We start from the raw sequence: 17,842 nt of genomic DNA, 5'->3' as shown, positions 1-17,842 counted from the left end.
CCCAGACCCATGAACCGCACACCCCAGCCCCATGCACTGTACACCCCAGCCTACTGCCTCCTGCAGTTAACTTTCAGCTTACTCCACTCCGGACTTAAAGCCTTTGTACTTACCTGCCTTCTGCCTGAGATAGTGTTTCTTCCAGATATCTTATGGTTCACGGGAGCTGGATGTTATTTTCCGTGGTAGCTGGATGAGATTTTCCCTAGCCATCTTAAATAAAAATGCTCCCATATCCACACCACTTCAGACCTCCTTTCTGCTTTCTTTTTAATTTTGCCATTTATTACTCAGTACCATTGTTTTTCTTTTACTTAGCTAACTTCTTTTGTGTTGTTTTCTCTTCTAGGATGTACTTTCCTTGAGGGATGGGGCTTTTGTTCTGTTCACAGAGTGGGGACTGGTGCATAGTGAACATGTATTGAATGATGAAGGAATGCATGAAGGAAATATGATTTGAAATTTCTAAATGACTCTAAGTTCCTTTATTGTGGGAACTTCTTATCTTTGAATTATGTCCGTAATATAACATGAGCTTCTTTCTAAGTCAATTCTGACCTCTTACTACCTGTGAAGAATTGTAACTGATTTACAGTTAGCTTGGAAGTTCAAGATGAATATTTCCTCCATGAATTTTCCACACTTGCAACTCAGATCTGCATCCCAGGATAAGTGTGTGTGTTCATTGTGTTCTTCTCTTGGTAGCTCTTTATAAATTAGTGGTTCTAGCAGTGAAATAAAGGCGAGTGTGCGAGTTTATGTTTGTATTTGGATGTATATATTATATACACTGCTCATCATTTTTAGAAACTCTTACTTTGAATTTATTTTCTCTATCTCTAATTTCATTTTGAGTTTACCTCCATTTGTGTATGGTAAGTTTGCTTTCCTTGGTATTCAAACAGTTGTGATTTTTAAAAGTTTTTAAATTTAGGGCGCCTGGGTGCCTCAGTGGGTTAAGCCACTGCCTTTCGGCTCAGGTTGTGATCTTGGGGTCCTGGGATCGAGTCCCGCATTGGGCTCTCTGCTTCGGCGGGGAGCCTGCTTCCCCCTCTCTCTCTCTGCCTGCCTCTCTGCCTACTAGTGCTCTGTCAAATTAAAGAAAAAAAAATCTTTAAAAATTAAAAAAAAATTTTTTTTAAAGATTTTATTTATTTATTCGAGAGAGAGAGAGATAACACAAGAGGGAGCATGAGCAGGGGGAAGAGGGAAAAGCAGGCTCCCCACTGAGCATGGAACCCAATGTGGGGCTTGATCCTAGTACCCTGAAGTCATGACCCTGAGCCAAAGGCAGATGCTCAATTGTGAATTTTTATTTATTTATTTGCAAAATAAAAATGTGAACTCTAGAAAGCATTTGAGAAATTTTCACGAATATATGGAAAACTGATGACATCCAGTGTGTGCTAAATTTTCCTGATTTAATTCAAACTGAAAATGTCTGTTATCTCCACTGAAGGTAATTATTTGAAATATAATTATGCTGGTGGTTGTAATTATGAAGGTTGATTAATTTGGAGGAGAAAATTACTCTGAAGTCAAAGTCCATGTCCCATGAGAAGTCTTTCCTCCAACTCTGCCCTTTAGGATGCTCTTTTCAAAGTCTGAATTCCATCTTCTCAGAACCCTTGTCAGGGTAAGGTAATCTGATATTTCTTTGTCTGTCACATCATCAGCATCAGCATTTTCTTAAGCAAGAACCTAAAATGTAAAAACCACAACACGCAGAAATTCAGCCCTGCCAGTCGTTGCGTTGTTGAGGTGAAGGGATACAACAGTGCATGTGCTTAGTTTTCTTTTCTTTAAACTTCTTAAATAGGCAATAAAAACTTGAGTTTAACGACAGTCAGCTCTGCTACAAGGTATTATCTCTAAAAGGGGAATTACCTTCTCCATGCTTGGTGAGTAGGTGAATGACGCTGGTATGAGATTGAATTTACAGTGCTTTGTGTAGGTTTTTTTCCTAGCATGCCATTTTTAAACTTAGAATGAAATGTCATATACATTCAGATTAGTACATAGAGCCTGATGTAACGCTTGTTAGATTTTTCACAAACAGAACATGCCCACATAACCAGATCAGGAGACAGAATATCCCCAGCCCCCAGAAGCATGCGTTATTGCTTCATTTTTGTCATTTCTCATTCAGCCTTTAGGGGATTATTATTTAGATACATATACACCATCCCTGATGGCATTTACTTGTTTTTGAACTTTGTATAAATTGAGTAGTATAGTGTACTCATTTGCGTCTGGCTTTTTTATTCAACTTTTTGTGTATGAGAGTCTTTCACTTAACAGTTTTCCAAACTGGTTGTACCAATTTACATTCCCAGTTGCGGTGTATGAGAATGCCAGTTGTCAACAGTTGGTATTGAGAATCCCAAGTCTTTTTTATTTTTAATTTAGTTTATTTATTTGACAGAGATTGAGAGAGAGGAAGCACATGAGCAGGGGGAGCAGCAGAGGGAGAGGGAGAAGCAGGCTTCCTGCTGAGCAGGGGGCCTGCCCTGGGGTTTGATCCCAGAACTCTGGGATCATGACCTGAGTGGAAGGCAGCCATTTAACCAAGTGAGCCACGCAGATGCCCTGAGAATCTCAAGTCTTTTTTTTTTTAATTTGGGCCTTTCTGGTGAATGTGTGGTGATACTGCATTATGGTTTTTAATTTGCTTTTTCCTAATGACTGCTGAACTTGAGCTCCTTTTTCCTGTGTTTCTTGGCCATTTGTTCCACTTTTCTAAAGTGCCCATTCATATCTTTTGCTCATTCATTTTCCTGTTGGATTGTTGCCTTGTTAGCAGGTTGAGAAGTGCCTTTCTCACAATTTAAAGAGAACACCTTATCCATATCTGAAAACTGTAAGAAAAAAAAGTGAAGATCCTTTAGGGTTGATGAGTTAAGTGGTTTTTGAGAATCTAAAGCTAAGAAGGTACTCTCCTGTTTTAAAAAATAATTAACGATATTGTTATGTAACCTACACTGCTATTTTGACTAGTCCTTCTTTGCAAGGAAATTTGGAAGTGAATGCCCTGCAGCAGACTATCCTAGAACAGGAAGCATTGAGTCCCACCATTTAAAGCCCTAACTGATCATTGGAACATGATGCTGTCATAGTATTTTTACTGATGTTAAAGATCTCCAGTTGTGTTGATTTTTGAGTCCTAGCTCAACCTTATTTCCCCATAAGCCTTATCATTTTTGGGAACTATTTTTTATAATGCCATGTTGTAAAATATATTTTAGCAGACATATTTGTATTTCATTTGAAATTATAGATGAGTAGGCACCAACTACTGATTTAAATTTTTACCAAAATTGTAGCTAAAACTCTGTTTTGACTAACTTCTCAACTGAATAAATTGTAAATTAGATTAGATTCGGAGAATACACCATGTAAAGAAAATAAGTATTAAACCAATTTAATAAATACTGTAGGAAGGAATAATAGATGCAGTAGGAAGGAATAAATTAAGCAAGAAGGCAGCATTTAATATTTGTTAGCTTCCTTTTCCCCATGTTTAGAGTCATGTGTTCAAAATAAAAATGTCTAAGCATAAACTCAAAATAACAACAAGACAACCAATCCCCTTGAATTTTCTCAGCCAGATTTTTCGAGATTGTTTGAAGTGTGAACTCACTTCTTTTCCCTTCCCTTTATGCCAGAAGTTATTTCTCCATGATTTGAAATCCAGGATACTTTCTCCATACACAAGTTTATTTTTGCTTTTTACACTACTTATTAGTGTATTTCTTGACCAGAGTAATATTCCTTGAGGATAGGGGGTAATATTTTATTTATGTATTTGTTTTTTTTTGTTGTTGTTGTTGTTGTTTTTTTACCAACATAGTGTCTAATATAGGCCTTAAAGCATAAGCTCATATTATTTTACTGACTGGATTAATGAAAAAGAACAGTTACTCATCTATTAAAAAGGAAAGAAAAATCTAATCCTTGTCTGAGAGAAATAATTATTTCCAAAAATATCACTTGTCTGCTCTACATTGTGCTTTTTTTCCAATTCATTGGAGAATTTTCATTTTTTTATTTATTTTATTTCTATCTTTTTAATTTTTCAAAAATTTTATTTATTTATTTGAGAGAGAAGAGAGAGAGAGCATGAGCAGGAGGGGCAGAAGGAAAGGGAGGGGGAATCTGAAGCAGATTCCTGGCTGAATGCAGAACCCGACAGGGAGCTCATCTCAGGACCCTGAGACCACCACCTGAATGGAAACCAAGAGTCAGACACTTAATCAACTGCGCCACCCAGGGCCCCACAGGGTATTTTTATTTTTTAATGCTGTGAGAATCTTGTTTTAGTTCATTGCCTGACTGTGAAGGTTTATAGCCTGCCTCACCTAAAACTCTTCTTAAAACATTTACCTTGGCTTTCTTGGAATCCTGAAATTCGGGTCCATGGCTTTGGTACTTCATTTGCTTAATTAATTTATTTTTTATCATTCGTTGATAGGTTCTTATTTGTCTTATTTTCAGGGTGGCTGAACTCTGACCTTTTAGAAAGATGTGTGTTTAGAAAGATGTCAAAACAGATGTGTTTTGAATTCATTTTTCTGGACTAGAATGATGCTGGAGTCAGTGTATTTATTCAAACATACTTTTGGGACACCTGATAAATATTTGGCACTATTGTGGGCATCATAGACTACAGGGTGAATGATAATAATCTTTCCTCGTAGGAAAATTGTATTCTGATTAGCGAGATAAATTACGAATAAAAAGATAATACAACTTAAGTGAAAACTTATACAATATAAATGAAGGAAAATATGATGCTACAGGTGACTTGGGCTGCCATTTTAGATATGTTCGTCAGAGAAGACTACTTGTTTTCTTACCAAGGAGATGTTTGTAACTTGTTTGTTACCAAGGAATGACTCAGTGACACAGACCCAAATGGACACTGGGAGAGAACCATGTGCCCATTTGAGTGAAAATTAGGTCAGGCAGAAGCTCTAGAACAAGAACAAACTTGGACCATCAGGGGGCTACCAAGAGGTTAGCAATGAGAAGAAAGAGGAAGAAGATGAAATTGGGGAGTGTCATGAGACAGATCCTGTAGGACCTTGTGCACCATTGTAAGGACTATATTTTTTAAAGATTTATTTATTTATGTTTTTATTAGAGAGAGCGAGAGAACAAGAGAGAGCATGAACAGAGGGGAGGGGCACAGGGAGATGGAGAAGCAGGCTCCCAACTGGGCAGGGAGTCTGTCATGGGGCTCGATCTCAGGACCCTGAGATCATGACCGAAGCTGAAGGCAGACCCTTACTAACTGAGCCATTCAGGCACACCAAGACTATATTTTATTCAAAATATGATGGGACGCTCCATCACTTTGGTTTCTCTGAAGAAGAAACTATAGTGGGCAAGATTGGAAACCAGATGACAAATGGTCCAGGAGAGAAACGAATAGGCATTTCGTAGCTTAAATCTCCTCAGCAGTAACAACATTTGCTTGCATGCAGACAGTTAAAGGATGCCATCCCTTTGTGCCTGTGGAAGCTATTCCACATTTGTGTCTTTATCTAGGATCACTAGATATACTTACTGGGTTTTAGAAAAGTCTGATTCAACCTTTCATTGAGGAGCCACCTACAAATTCCCTGCTTGCTCCCCATCTTTCAAGGTGTTTTTATATAGAACACTATGGGAAGCTTTCTATTTTTCAAGTAGAATTTTAGGAAAAGAAGACTGCTTCCTCAGATAATATAATTGGTTTTTAAATTGATTATATTTTCTGTGGGTGATTCGACCAGGGTGTGCAGTGGGACATCATTGCAGCTTGAAAACATGCTTCCTCTTGTTTTCTCTTTCATATACTTTTCTTTGACATGGCCCTGAAATTGCCTATAATTATTATCTTTTTACTGTAATTTGGACACCAGCACTATCTTTCTCATACAAACATGCTTTTCTTTAGGAGACATTTGGCTGTTTGTGAAGCAAGTGCTAATTTACTCCACAGAACATAGTCTTTGGTCAATTTCATCTACTGTTTAATATTTGTGTCATGGACATTTGATCATGAAATTGTACTAACCTAAGGACTGCTTTTGAATGAAGATTTTGCAGAATGAATACATACAAAATTTATTAAAATTTTTTTACTATTTATACTAATGTTTTCATTTAATAATTTTAAAATTTAAAGTTTTTGCATGTATCGAAAAGTGTGTGTGTTATATTTAAACCAAATCTATTAAAAAATCAAATCTATGTGTATACAATTTCACATACATAAATATCTGTTGTTACATTTTCTTATTTTGTCATTACTATTTATTTATGCCCTTTTTCCTGGACTCTGCATTTCTTTACTTTAAGGACTTTATCTTCCTATTTTGCATCTGCAAACTTGACTTCAGGATATATGCATATACATACTGTATAAGTTGAATCAATGACAGGATACTTATACATTTGAATGGCTTTAAATTAGATTTCTTTTTTTTTTTTAAGATTTTATTTATTTATTTGAGAGAGTGAGACAGAGAGCAGAAGCAGGGGGAGTGGGAGATGGGAGAAGGAGGGGAGAAGCAGACTCCTCACTGAGCAGGGATCCCAACGTGGGGCTCAATCTCAGGACCCCAGGAGCATGACCTGGGCTGAAGGCAGACGCTTAACTACTGAGCCACTCAGGTGCCCCCTAAATTAGCTATTAAACAAATGGTCCATTCATGTAGTCTCTAGTGGGAAGAAGCAAATAGTGTTGTATCTAAATGAATGTGTACATTCATTTCGGTTTTTGGCGCTTCCTTCATGGCTTAGTTACCCTCCTGCTAACAGAGGCATGGCCTGACCATGATTTCATATTCCATGTACCACCCTTGACATTAGACGGAAAACCAATTTAGTGGTGTGTGAGTGATAGAAAGTGATTAAGTTGTTGATAAATTAAAACATAGTCTTGCGAAGATAAAAAATGAATATGGATTATGTGAATAACATGATTTAACTTTTCCTTTGGTTGAGAAATTGTGGATTATACTAGATATATGTTAACTATTTTCTCTTTGGATAGCGATAGAAATTATAAATTTCCATTCAGATATCTATGGTAGGATAAGAATATTAACAATGAACAAAAATAACCTCGAATTTCCTTCTCTTTGATAATTTTCCAGCTGGAAGTCAATAAAAGCAAGATGACCCGTGAAATAGCAATAATTGAATTGCCCTTTGTGTTGAAGTTTCATAGCACTTTCTTTGAGTGATTACAGACTCTCAGATGGCTGGGATTTCTAGATTTTTTCCTCTTCTTGTTTGCTGTTGCCTACACTTATTTTCAAAATGGTTTTATTTGTGTCTGAATCAAGACTTCAGTATTCTGTTCTAGGGCTCCTGTATTGCTTCTCTCTAGATATAATGTTAGTAAGAAACATTTTTTAATGAAATATTACCACATATTTCATATCAAACCAATGTCCATTTATTTGTCTTGCTATGAGCTAATATTTTTTATATACCTATTTATTAGAAGTCTCACTAGAAATGTTTTCCCATACAAATTCATTCACCTATATAGACATAAATATATAATTTCATATATGTATATAATATACAGTTTACAGTGTAAACTTTTCCTGGAGTGACATTTATCCCTGAACACTACTGAAAAAGAAATTTTCTCTACTGATCACGTAAAACTTTTTTTCCATGGCAACTCTGATGTGATTAGTACAGTATCAAAATACTGAGTGGCCGCAAAAAGCAGGTTTATAACAAGGCCAAGCGGACGCCATCTAGTGGTTTTGCAGCCCTGGTGCAGCCTAATTTACTAATTGTCTTCAAAGAAGTGGTTCACAATTCAGATGCCTGAGCCAAGCAGATAAATATAAATGGGAGAAATGGGTGGGGAAAAAAATTCATTATCAGTATATATCACGTCATTTACGGTTATAGGACTATGTTGCTATAGCATAAACTTAAAATAAGCAAGATGGAGAAGAATATGTTTTAAACTCAGGATGGAAGGAAGAATTTATGCTCTGTGATTAATGGTCCCAGGGAATGGTGAGTTCAGCCTAGTCGCTGATATCAGGTTTAATTGATTGCTGTCATTCAACAACAGAGGCCCAGTGGTGCTAGACTTTACAATTTTTCAGGAGAACCTGGAAATCTAGATTTGTATATGAAGTCTCCTAATTTTAATATGTTGGCTCCCTATTTTTTTTAAAGATGTGACAGGACTCCCACTTAAATACATCTTGGGGTCGCATTTGGTCATTTTGAAATCTTTTTTTTCCCAAAAAAGTTCTTGAATTCATCGGTATCATTTCTTTCAGAGGACAGAAAAGTTTGGGGCATCTTCCAGCGACCTTGTGAAGTAAGACTATAATATAGAGTTACTAGATCACCACTGCTAGATTGGGTCTTGGATGAAGGTCATTTTTATTCAACAATAGACACTATTCAAGATGCTGAAGTTATAGCTGTAAATAGACAAACTCTTCTCATTGGTCTCTCCTCGCTCTGTACCTTCAACAGGACACCCAGCGATATGATCACAGAGCATGGCTGCTTTCAACAGGGATCACACCCTGAGGGTTTGGATATAACTTTTCAGTGTTTTTCTTGGTCTTGAGCTCCATATAGAATTTAAGTAGATGATTTATATTACTTCGGTATATCTTTCTCATAATTTTTGGCTGGGCAGCTTTGAGTTCTTAAAAAATAGTACTAAATTAGGAGGCGCAGATCGGGGAAAGCAGAACACTAAGAGAGTTGTTTGTTACTTCCTATCTTTCATCAGAGTCCTTAACTTTGACCACATCTTTCCCCATCTGCACAGAGGATGTGAATGAAGAGAAAAAGGAAGAATGATCAGGGTTCCAAGTTCTTTGAAACTGCTGAAAAAGTAGGAGAGGCAGAATGAAATGAAAGGATCTGTAAATAGCCCTGTGGCCCATTTCCTTGTCTCAGGCCTCCTCTGTTCATCATCTCGAACAGCCACATCCAAGGACAAGACATAGTCCTTCCCACTGCCCATTGGACCCATATGGGCCCTTTCTTTAGCTCTCTGACCTGATCTATGACCACTTTCTCCCTTGTTGTTTCTGTTCCAACTCCCTGGTCTCCTTGCTTTTACTCCATCACATCACAGATGATCCTCCTCACACCTTTGTACTGGTGGTCTCTCTGCCTGAAAGAGCATACTCGTGGATGTCTGCTTATTCTTAACATGTACATGTCCTTGCTGAAATGCCACTTTTTTTTAAGATTTTATTTATTTATTTTACTGAGATCACAAGTAGGCAGAGAGGCAGGCAGAGAGAGAGAGGGGGAAGCAGGCTCCCTGCTGAGTAGAAAGCCTGATGTGATGGGGGAGCTTGATCCCAGGACCCTGAGATCATAACCTGGGCCAAAGGCAGAAGTTAACCCACTGAGCCACCCAGGTGCCCCTGAAATGCCACTTTCTTCATGAGGTCTGCCCTACCATCCCATTGAGAATCCTATCCCCCACATTCTCAATCCCTCTACTTTGTTCTACTCCCACTCCCCACACAGTACTGACTACCTTTTAACATAATACATAATTTACTTATAATTATTGTAAGTAGTCAATCTGCTGAAACATAAGCTCTCTGAAGATAGAGATCTTTGTCTTGTTTTGTTTACAGATGTATCAGAAAACAATGTCTGCTATATATAGGTGCTCAATATACATTTTTTAAATGAAAGGATGTTGAACTTCTTATTCAGTTAGGTCTAAGCGTATTTTATACAGTCTGTTTTGGTCCCCAAAACGTAGGTCAAAAGTAGAAAGAAATTTGTGTCTTTGATCTCAATATAGAGGGCCATCAGTTTGCATAGATAATTAGTATTAAAAAACTATAAAGAAAAAAATGATTGGTTTTAGGCAGCAGAAAGGACAAAGAATATGAGGTTGAAAGACCTGTGATGGTTTCCTGGCTGCATCATTTACTCTCTCTCTCTGGTCCCAGGTTAGTTATTTGTTATATCTGAGTCTCAGTTACCGTGTTTCTAACATAGGAATAATAATAACACAATCTGTCTGATTTACCTTTTAAGTGTACAGTAATGGTTTCTTTCCTAACACATACTTGTCTCTTTCAACAGTTAAACCAACATATATCCACATTTGCCATTATGTTACTTTTCTGTTCACTGGCCAGATTTCCCCTTTAGAATAAAAGCTCCACAGGGACATATCTGTGTCTCCGTTTTTCATTGTTGTATTCCCGACTTGAAACACAATGTCTGGTACCTCATAGTTGCTCAGTAACTCTGTTGCTGAATGGATAATTAAGGAAATTTAAGCCACAGAGTTGATACGGTATAATAATAGTAAGTTGGTTTAGAGTCCATCATTGTAATACAGGTGGCTTTTATTACTGCTACTATCTAAGCCTACATCATCATCAAATATGTATTACTCAGGCTTCTTTGAACCACTACCAAGATGGAGATCATCTTCTAGTGTTAGTGTCTTAACTTAGAAATTTAGTGAAATAACACAGAAAACACTCTGCTGATGTGATGATTTTGTTATAGGTCTCTAAGCTGGCTGGCGTTTTGGTCAAGCATGGTGTCAAGAAAGGTGACACCGTGGTTATCTACATGCCCATGATCCCGCAGGCGATGTATACCATGCTGGCATGTGCAAGGATAGGAGCCATCCACAGTCTCATATTTGGGGGATTTGCATCCAAAGAATTAAGTAGTCGTATTGATCATGCAAAGGTAAGTGCTTTATTTGGAGAAATCAGTAGTAGCTACATACAGTGCAGCCATATTTATCTGTGAATGAATCATCCAAGAATGATCTGTAGTTATAAGATCCTCCTTTCAAGTAGGATACTTAGAATGTGTGTTTTCTTTGGCATATATACATTTACCAGAAATTTACTTTGGGGTCAATCTTATGTAAAAAACATCTTGCTAGGTGCTGTGAGAATTATAAAATACAAGATTAGGCACATACCTTTCAAGTTAGCTTGCCACCTATTTGGGGGTATATAAGACATACAAGGAAAATAACTGATAACCAATTTATTCATCAACATATTTATTAACTTCCTACTATATGCCAGGTACTATCCTGGATAGTACTGGATAATTACTTACCAAGTGGATGGAACACATAGTAGCTTTATAACATACTCACTTCTGGGAATGGTAGTATAAGCACAGTGGTGAAGAGGGGTATTGGGGAGGGGTGGATTGCATGTTTAAATGGGGTACTCGAATAACAAACTTGATAAGGCTGTTGTGAAATAATCATTGAGATATTGAACTGAAAGCATTGAACACGGTGCCCAGTATTTAGTACTTAGTAAAAACAGGTTAGCTATCATTCCCTTATGAATGCAGAGCAGGAATCGGCCAACTTTTTTCAGGTAAGTTACAGACAGTGACTATTTTAGGCATTACGGGTTCCAGGTGGCTACAGGTGTTATCACACTCAAGCAGCCGGAGACACTGTGTAAGCGGAGGACATGACAGTGTCCCTAGAAAACTCAACAGACACATGCTGTGGCCGGGGTCTGGCTCTCACCCATTGTTCACAGACCCCTGAGTTAGAAAGTATGACTTCTTTTTTTTTTTTTTTTTTTTTTTTTTTTTTTTTTTTTTTTTTAGAAAGTATGACTTCTTTTAGTCAGAGTGGCTGAAGCAGACTTCCTGGAGTCGATATTCGAGTTAGATCTTGGCTAAGATTCAGCCAGTTGAAGAGAATGATGTTGTGGGATCAAAAGGAGAGAAAAAGAATATGAGTCTGGCCTGAGACGGAAATGGGTAAAATTCATTTGGAGGACAGGGAAGAGACAGAGGGGGCTGAGGAGGGAGAGGTGGCGAGCTTGGAAAGGCGGTTTTGTCTGAACTGAGTCCTGTAGACCTTGACTCATCAAGGTTTCTGAGCAGGTGGGTGTCTTTTAAGCAAGGCTAAGAGGAGGCAGATGTTGCAATATGTTGTGAGCCAGAGGGTGAAATAATGGGCGATTGCAACAGAGTAATCGCAGCAGGAAGATTAAGGAAGGCAGGTCATTATGGGAATGACAGATGGTTGACCTTCAGAGTTTCACAAGCCAGAGATGAGACCTTCCTAACAAGGGAGCTAATATGGACTGCGGGTCCCTTGCGTGCTAGGCAGAGAGTGAGGGTTTGCATATCTGACTTCGTCTGGTAATAGATCAGGTGTTAGAGCTGGGGAGCTGGTTTGTGGATTAACTGGATAGATTTTTCTTCTCTCTTTTTCAAACATGTTGAGTCAGTGCTTATGAAGGTAAATCGGGGGGAAATAGTCAGTAACCTGCAAACCGTGGGCAACTGGGGGCTCCTTTGAGGAAGCTGTAGATGCCAGCATTTTAGCTCTAGAAATCCTAAACACCATTTGGATAAAAGTATGAGATGTAGTATATGCATTCTTTCCTTTTTAAGGAAATTGTATGATGTGGGGTAACTGAGAGCCATAAAAATGAGGATTTATAAAATGTGTACTATATATCACTGGCTATGTTTTTATTCATCACACATGATGTGGGAAAGACATTTGGGTTTGAAGCCAAGGACCAAGAAAGAATTCTTGAGACATCTTTGGTGCAAAACGGTGGATTTATTAAAGCATGTGGACAGGATCCACATAAAGAGCTGCCCTGGGTTCATGAGGAGCAGCCAATGGTATACTTTCAAATTGGGAGGTGGTTAGGGAGAGCATAAGCTTCCCAGGTATTTTGGAAACAAAATAGGATCCTGAAGGGGCTGCTGTTGTTAGGAAAAGAGCATTTGTTACTGCTTAGGAAAAAAACTGTTACGAGACTCTTCAGATGTGTATTGATGGGATGACTGCCAACATATATCTTGGGGGGGTAGAGATAGAGGAAGTTTCCAAAGGAATTTTTTTTTTTTAGATTTTATTTATTTATTTGACAGATGGAGATCACAGGTAGGCAGAGCAGCAGGCAGAGAGAGTAGGGGGGAAGCAGGCTCCCTGCTGAGCAGAGAGCCTGATGGCTGGTCTCAATCCCAGGACCCTTAGGCCATGACCCAAGCCGAAGGCAGAGGCTTAACCCACTGATCCAACAAGGTGCCCCTCCAAAAGAGTTTTTATATGTTAAAGTAGACATACAGGATTCTGGGGATCAGGCTAAGATTGCCTCTTGTCCTTAACGAAGTATTAACATCGAGGCAGCTGAGTTCCTAGAGGAATATCACTCTGTTTCAAGGACTTGTCAATGGACTATAGGTAGTAAGGAAATTTTTTTTTTTTTTTTTTTTTTTTTTTTTTTTTTTTTTTTTTTTTTTTTAAAGATTTTTCATTTATTTAACAGAGAGAGAGATTACAAGTAGGCAGAGAGGCAGGCAGAGAGAGAGGAGGAAGCAGGCTCCCCGCAGAGCAGAGAGCCCGACGCGGGGCTCGATCCCAGGACCCCGAGATCACGACCCGAGCGGAAGGCAGCGGCTCAATCCACTGAGCCACCCAGGCGCCCCGGTAGTAAGGAAATTTAATAGTTTTTCTTCTGCCTTTGTTTCCCGCATCAACACACACACACACACACACACACACCCTTCTAAGGAGTTTTGGGAATACGTGTATATAGTTATGAGCATGACCATTGAGCAGGTCAAATTAAAGGTGAGAAGATGGAGATATGTATCTGAGGTATTTGGATAGAATGAATAGTTGAAATCAGGAATGATTTTGATGTCCTGATTTTCAAATAAATTATCTCAAGGAAAAGCTTTATTTTAACAGATGAAAATGGAAAGACTGTACAGTATCCTAACAAGTTGGTCTAGACCAAATAAAATCTCCAATAAAAGGCTGTTGAATAGAAATGTAGAAAGGATTCTTTTTTGAGGGAAAGAGTCTAATTTTGACTTTATTAGATTATTCAAGCTTTGATATATTCTATATATATTTTTAATTTGATATGGAACTTACTTTCATTTATTCTGAATTTCTAATCTTAGGGAATGTTGTCTAGAATTATTTTTGTATTACAGATATTAAAATGTGAACTCTATTTAAATGTCAGGTCTTTAAAAATATAATAAAAGGAAACAAGACTTATTTTTCTTTTCTTTCCTTTGTTTTTTCTTTTAAAAGGCAGCTTGATACAGCGGGAAGAGAAAGGTTCTGTAACCAGACAGAAGTAGCCCTCTTTGTGATTTCACTACTTATGACCTGGGGCAAGCTATGTAACTGCACTGAGTTTCAGCTCCATGAATATTAAATAATATTCAAAAAGCAGACAGTATCATATATGCATATAGTTGGTATAATATAAACCTTTCCTAGATGAAATGCATCATAACTAGAAATCAGAATTCAGGAATAGATGCACTATCATGGATTGATTATCTATCTCCTGAATAATTTATTATCTGCCTCCTTTGCTTTGGATTTCTTGGTGAAGAAGTAGTGTACTTAAAAGGATAAAGACATGTTTGATTCTGCAAATTAATGAGGATTTTGGTTCAGTTCCAGAAACATTTACTGAGAGCTTATGGTATGGCAAGCACTGGACCAGGTATAGAAGACACAGAGATAAATGAGATCCAAATTTGGGCTTGGGGAGCTTCCTTTGCAATGTGGGGATGAGGGAACATTTTGACTACAGTTGGGCACCTGAGGCCTGCCCAGAATGGACATTAACCCTGACTTCTTCAGCTCCCCCCAGGGACACCTTTCGACTACACCTTAGTATATCTTGAAGAAGGACTAGCAAGTTGTCAGGTCAAGAAAAGTTCCAAGTGTAATTTAATGACAGGTTTAGGCTTTCTGGGGCTTGAAGCTTAAATCATTTGGGGGCCCTTTTAAGAAAAATACAACAAAATTATAAGTGCAGTATTTGGCTAAAATGAATGTATTTAGAATGAGAAAAGAATCATAAAAGAAAAAATAAATCTCTGATCCCCCTTTTTTTTGTGGTCACATTTAAGCAGAGATGCTGACATAAAAAAATGTAGTAACCCTTCCTACTAGCAATAGGCTGACCCTTCCCACCTAAGAAACACTACAACCTCAGCACGGACGAGCCAGTATGGGGGCCTCAGTTAGTGCGGGGTCCCTAGGGTTGCATGTCACCAGCTCAGGGCAATTCTGCGTGGCCTCATGAATTCTTTGGGATGTATTTTTAAATAGCTCATACTTATTGGCCCAAAGCATCACCGAGCAGAAAGTTTGGAGCAGGTAAGTGAGATCTCTGTGGAAGTTGTTAGGTCTACAACATTTACAAAGGGTTCATTGTTTTCAGACCATTTACTCAATAGAGAACAGAATCATTACAGCACTTCTTGTTGAATGTTAAATTGCCAGCCTGCACCTGAAATATTATACTTACCTTAATCAGCACTGCTCAACTTTCTCAATTACTGTGCTTTTTCCATCGTAGCCCAAGGTGGTTGTTACAGCATCATTTGGGATTGAACCTGGAAGAAGAGTAGAATACATCCCCCTCCTAGAAGAAGCACTGAGACTGGGACAGCACAAACCAGATAACGTGCTCATTTATAATCGTCCAAATATGGTAATAGGAATACTGAATTTGGTGCTTGCTTATGGTGATGTGCTAAGGATGATTATAGTCTTGCCCATGTGAAAGAAACACTAGATCTGTAAACAATTAAATACACTTCCCGCATAGCACCATTTTTGCAAAAAGAAAAAAAGTATGAATGATGTTTTCTGTCTTTATGAAAAAACTAGCTTAAAACAAAAAGATTGAAACACATATAATAATATGTAATGTTAATGAATTGGGTTCTGCACGTAGTCTATTGTGGTGTCATGTATCAATTTAAATTGTAATAATCGTGATCATACTAACACTCACTCACTGACTGCTTACCATTTGATTCTTGATTCTCTGCTAGTGAACAGTTTAAAAAATCTTCCTGATAACTTATGAGCATTACTCCTATTTTATGTAAGAGAAATCCAGTGAGCAGAGATAAAACAACTTGCCCAGCTAGTGAGTGTCAGGGTCATGATCTGAACACAGTGCACTCTGATCACGTGCTTGATCCCTGAGCTCTCCTGCCTTGTGGAATGGTATGATTAATTTGTATTTAAAAAATGCTTTTTAAAAATTTTAGAGAAGGCATTTAGTCTGGAAATAAAACCATGTTCAGGAAAACAAAATGTGAGTATTCTAAACAGAAATTACTTTGTGATCCATGAAAGAAGAAAAAACAGTCTAAAAAACACAATGAATACATTTTACAGTGCTTTTCTTAGTAAATTTGATCTAATGATCACCTTAATTTGACATCCATGCCAGTATCAGCTATTTATAGTGGAAGCAACTTGAGTTCCTAGCAGATTAAAATTTTTTGCAGACGAAAAATGACAAGAGTGCAAAGAATTGTTAATTTTATGGAACTCTTGAGGTTTTCTGCAGAAAATGCTTAAATGATAAGATATAAGAATAGAAAGCATTAAAACGATGTCATTTTGATTACCACCTAGCAATTCCCATTACCACATTAAATTTCTGTATAAAGTTTTAGTAGTCTGTGGTTCATGGACTGCTGCACTCAATGATTTTAATATTCTTACTGTCTCAAGAATTTTGAGTTTCTTTCAGATGCCCTCAAGCATATTTTTAAAAAGACTTGTTAAGGAATACAGAGTCAGCAGTGAAAGAGGCTCTGGGTATGAGGAGGTCGAGGAAGGGTAGGAACACACACACACACACACAAATGCATATGTTTCTGTGAGTATGTGTGTGGCCTTTGCATATGCATAAACTCATGAATTTGTGAAGAGCTTATACTAGGCCCAAAGCTAAGTACTTTCATACACTTATTTAATTTTCAGAAACCAATGAAGTAGGTGCTATTACTGGCCCCATTTCACAGATGAAGAAACTGAGTTATGGAGCTGTCATAGCCCAAAGTCACAGCTATTAAGTGGTGCCAAGATTTGAACTTTGGTTCAATGACTTATAATCAACAAGATATATGCTGTTTCTTTTACTTTACAAACACTGGAAATGGATATGCAAGTTTCCTATTCATATTTTTCTAACGCACATCTCTTCTCTTTCCTTGTTGTGGGTAGAGATTCCCTCCTCCATCCTTCCTTTCCGTAACTCTCTTTCCTTTATTCTTGAGACACTTCCTTTATTTTGATTCTTCTTTATCTTTGATGAGAGCTTTGGTTGTCTCTTGTCCTTTATAGTAGTCCTGCTGTTTAGTTAGTAATTAAGCCCAGTGGACTGGCTTTGCCTCCAGTTTAGAGACACATTATGATGGTGGTATGTCTCATTAACCAGGATTGCATTTTTGCCAAAGGAGGTAAAAACCAGGCTGCCAGTTCTAAGCCTCAAGCAAGCGATGACAGAATCACAAGAACATCACATCAGTTAGCTCTGGTGCTCGGCCAATACTGCCTTTCAAGAACCCTACCAGGACTTGTCTATAGAAGTAAAAGTATCTATGTAAAAGCTAATGCTGACTTTTCCCTCCCTGCCTTTTGCCCAGTCTTCTTTACATGTGCCTGTGAAGGATTTTCTTAGCCTGAAGAATTCATTCATTCATTCATTCATTCACTCCTCATTTCATTTGATCTGTAATAATTTTTTGTGATCGTTCAATTGACATTTTTCATTATGCAGTATGAGAATTTCTTTTTATGGGTCTGTTATTGTAATGTCAAAGGCTTGGTAATTTGAAATTAGTTGTGTTTCTCTGATTCATAAAAACAAATGGAAATATACAATCTGGTGACAGTGAACTATTTTTTTTTCTCTTATTGGCATATTCAGGGTCTATCAGTGTGAGGCCAGAGAAGCCAACTGGGCCTTAAACTTCACTTTTATGAAATTCAACTCTGATTGTTACCTATAATGTGTTT

General features: G+C 37.7%; 1 protein-coding gene across 3 annotated transcripts in view; it reads left to right on the top strand.

The window, feature by feature from the left end:
• ACSS3 (acyl-CoA synthetase short chain family member 3) overlaps positions 1–17,842 on the top strand; it is a 162,199-nt gene that overhangs the window by 37,501 nt on the left and 106,856 nt on the right. For all 3 annotated transcript variants that reach the window (XM_046013287.1, XM_046013286.1, XM_046013288.1), the window contains exons 3-4: positions 10,537–10,725; positions 15,378–15,512. In XM_046013287.1, the coding sequence (XP_045869243.1) occupies positions 10,537–10,725; positions 15,378–15,512 (324 nt within the window). The remainder of the gene's footprint in view (positions 1–10,536; positions 10,726–15,377; positions 15,513–17,842) is intronic.

This window comes from Meles meles, chromosome 7 (assembly GCF_922984935.1).
Source record: "Meles meles chromosome 7, mMelMel3.1 paternal haplotype, whole genome shotgun sequence".
Lineage (NCBI taxonomy): Eukaryota > Metazoa > Chordata > Mammalia > Carnivora > Mustelidae > Meles > Meles meles.
The sequence above is the reverse complement of the archived record's forward strand: the minus strand, read 5'-3'. Positions and strand labels throughout refer to the sequence as shown.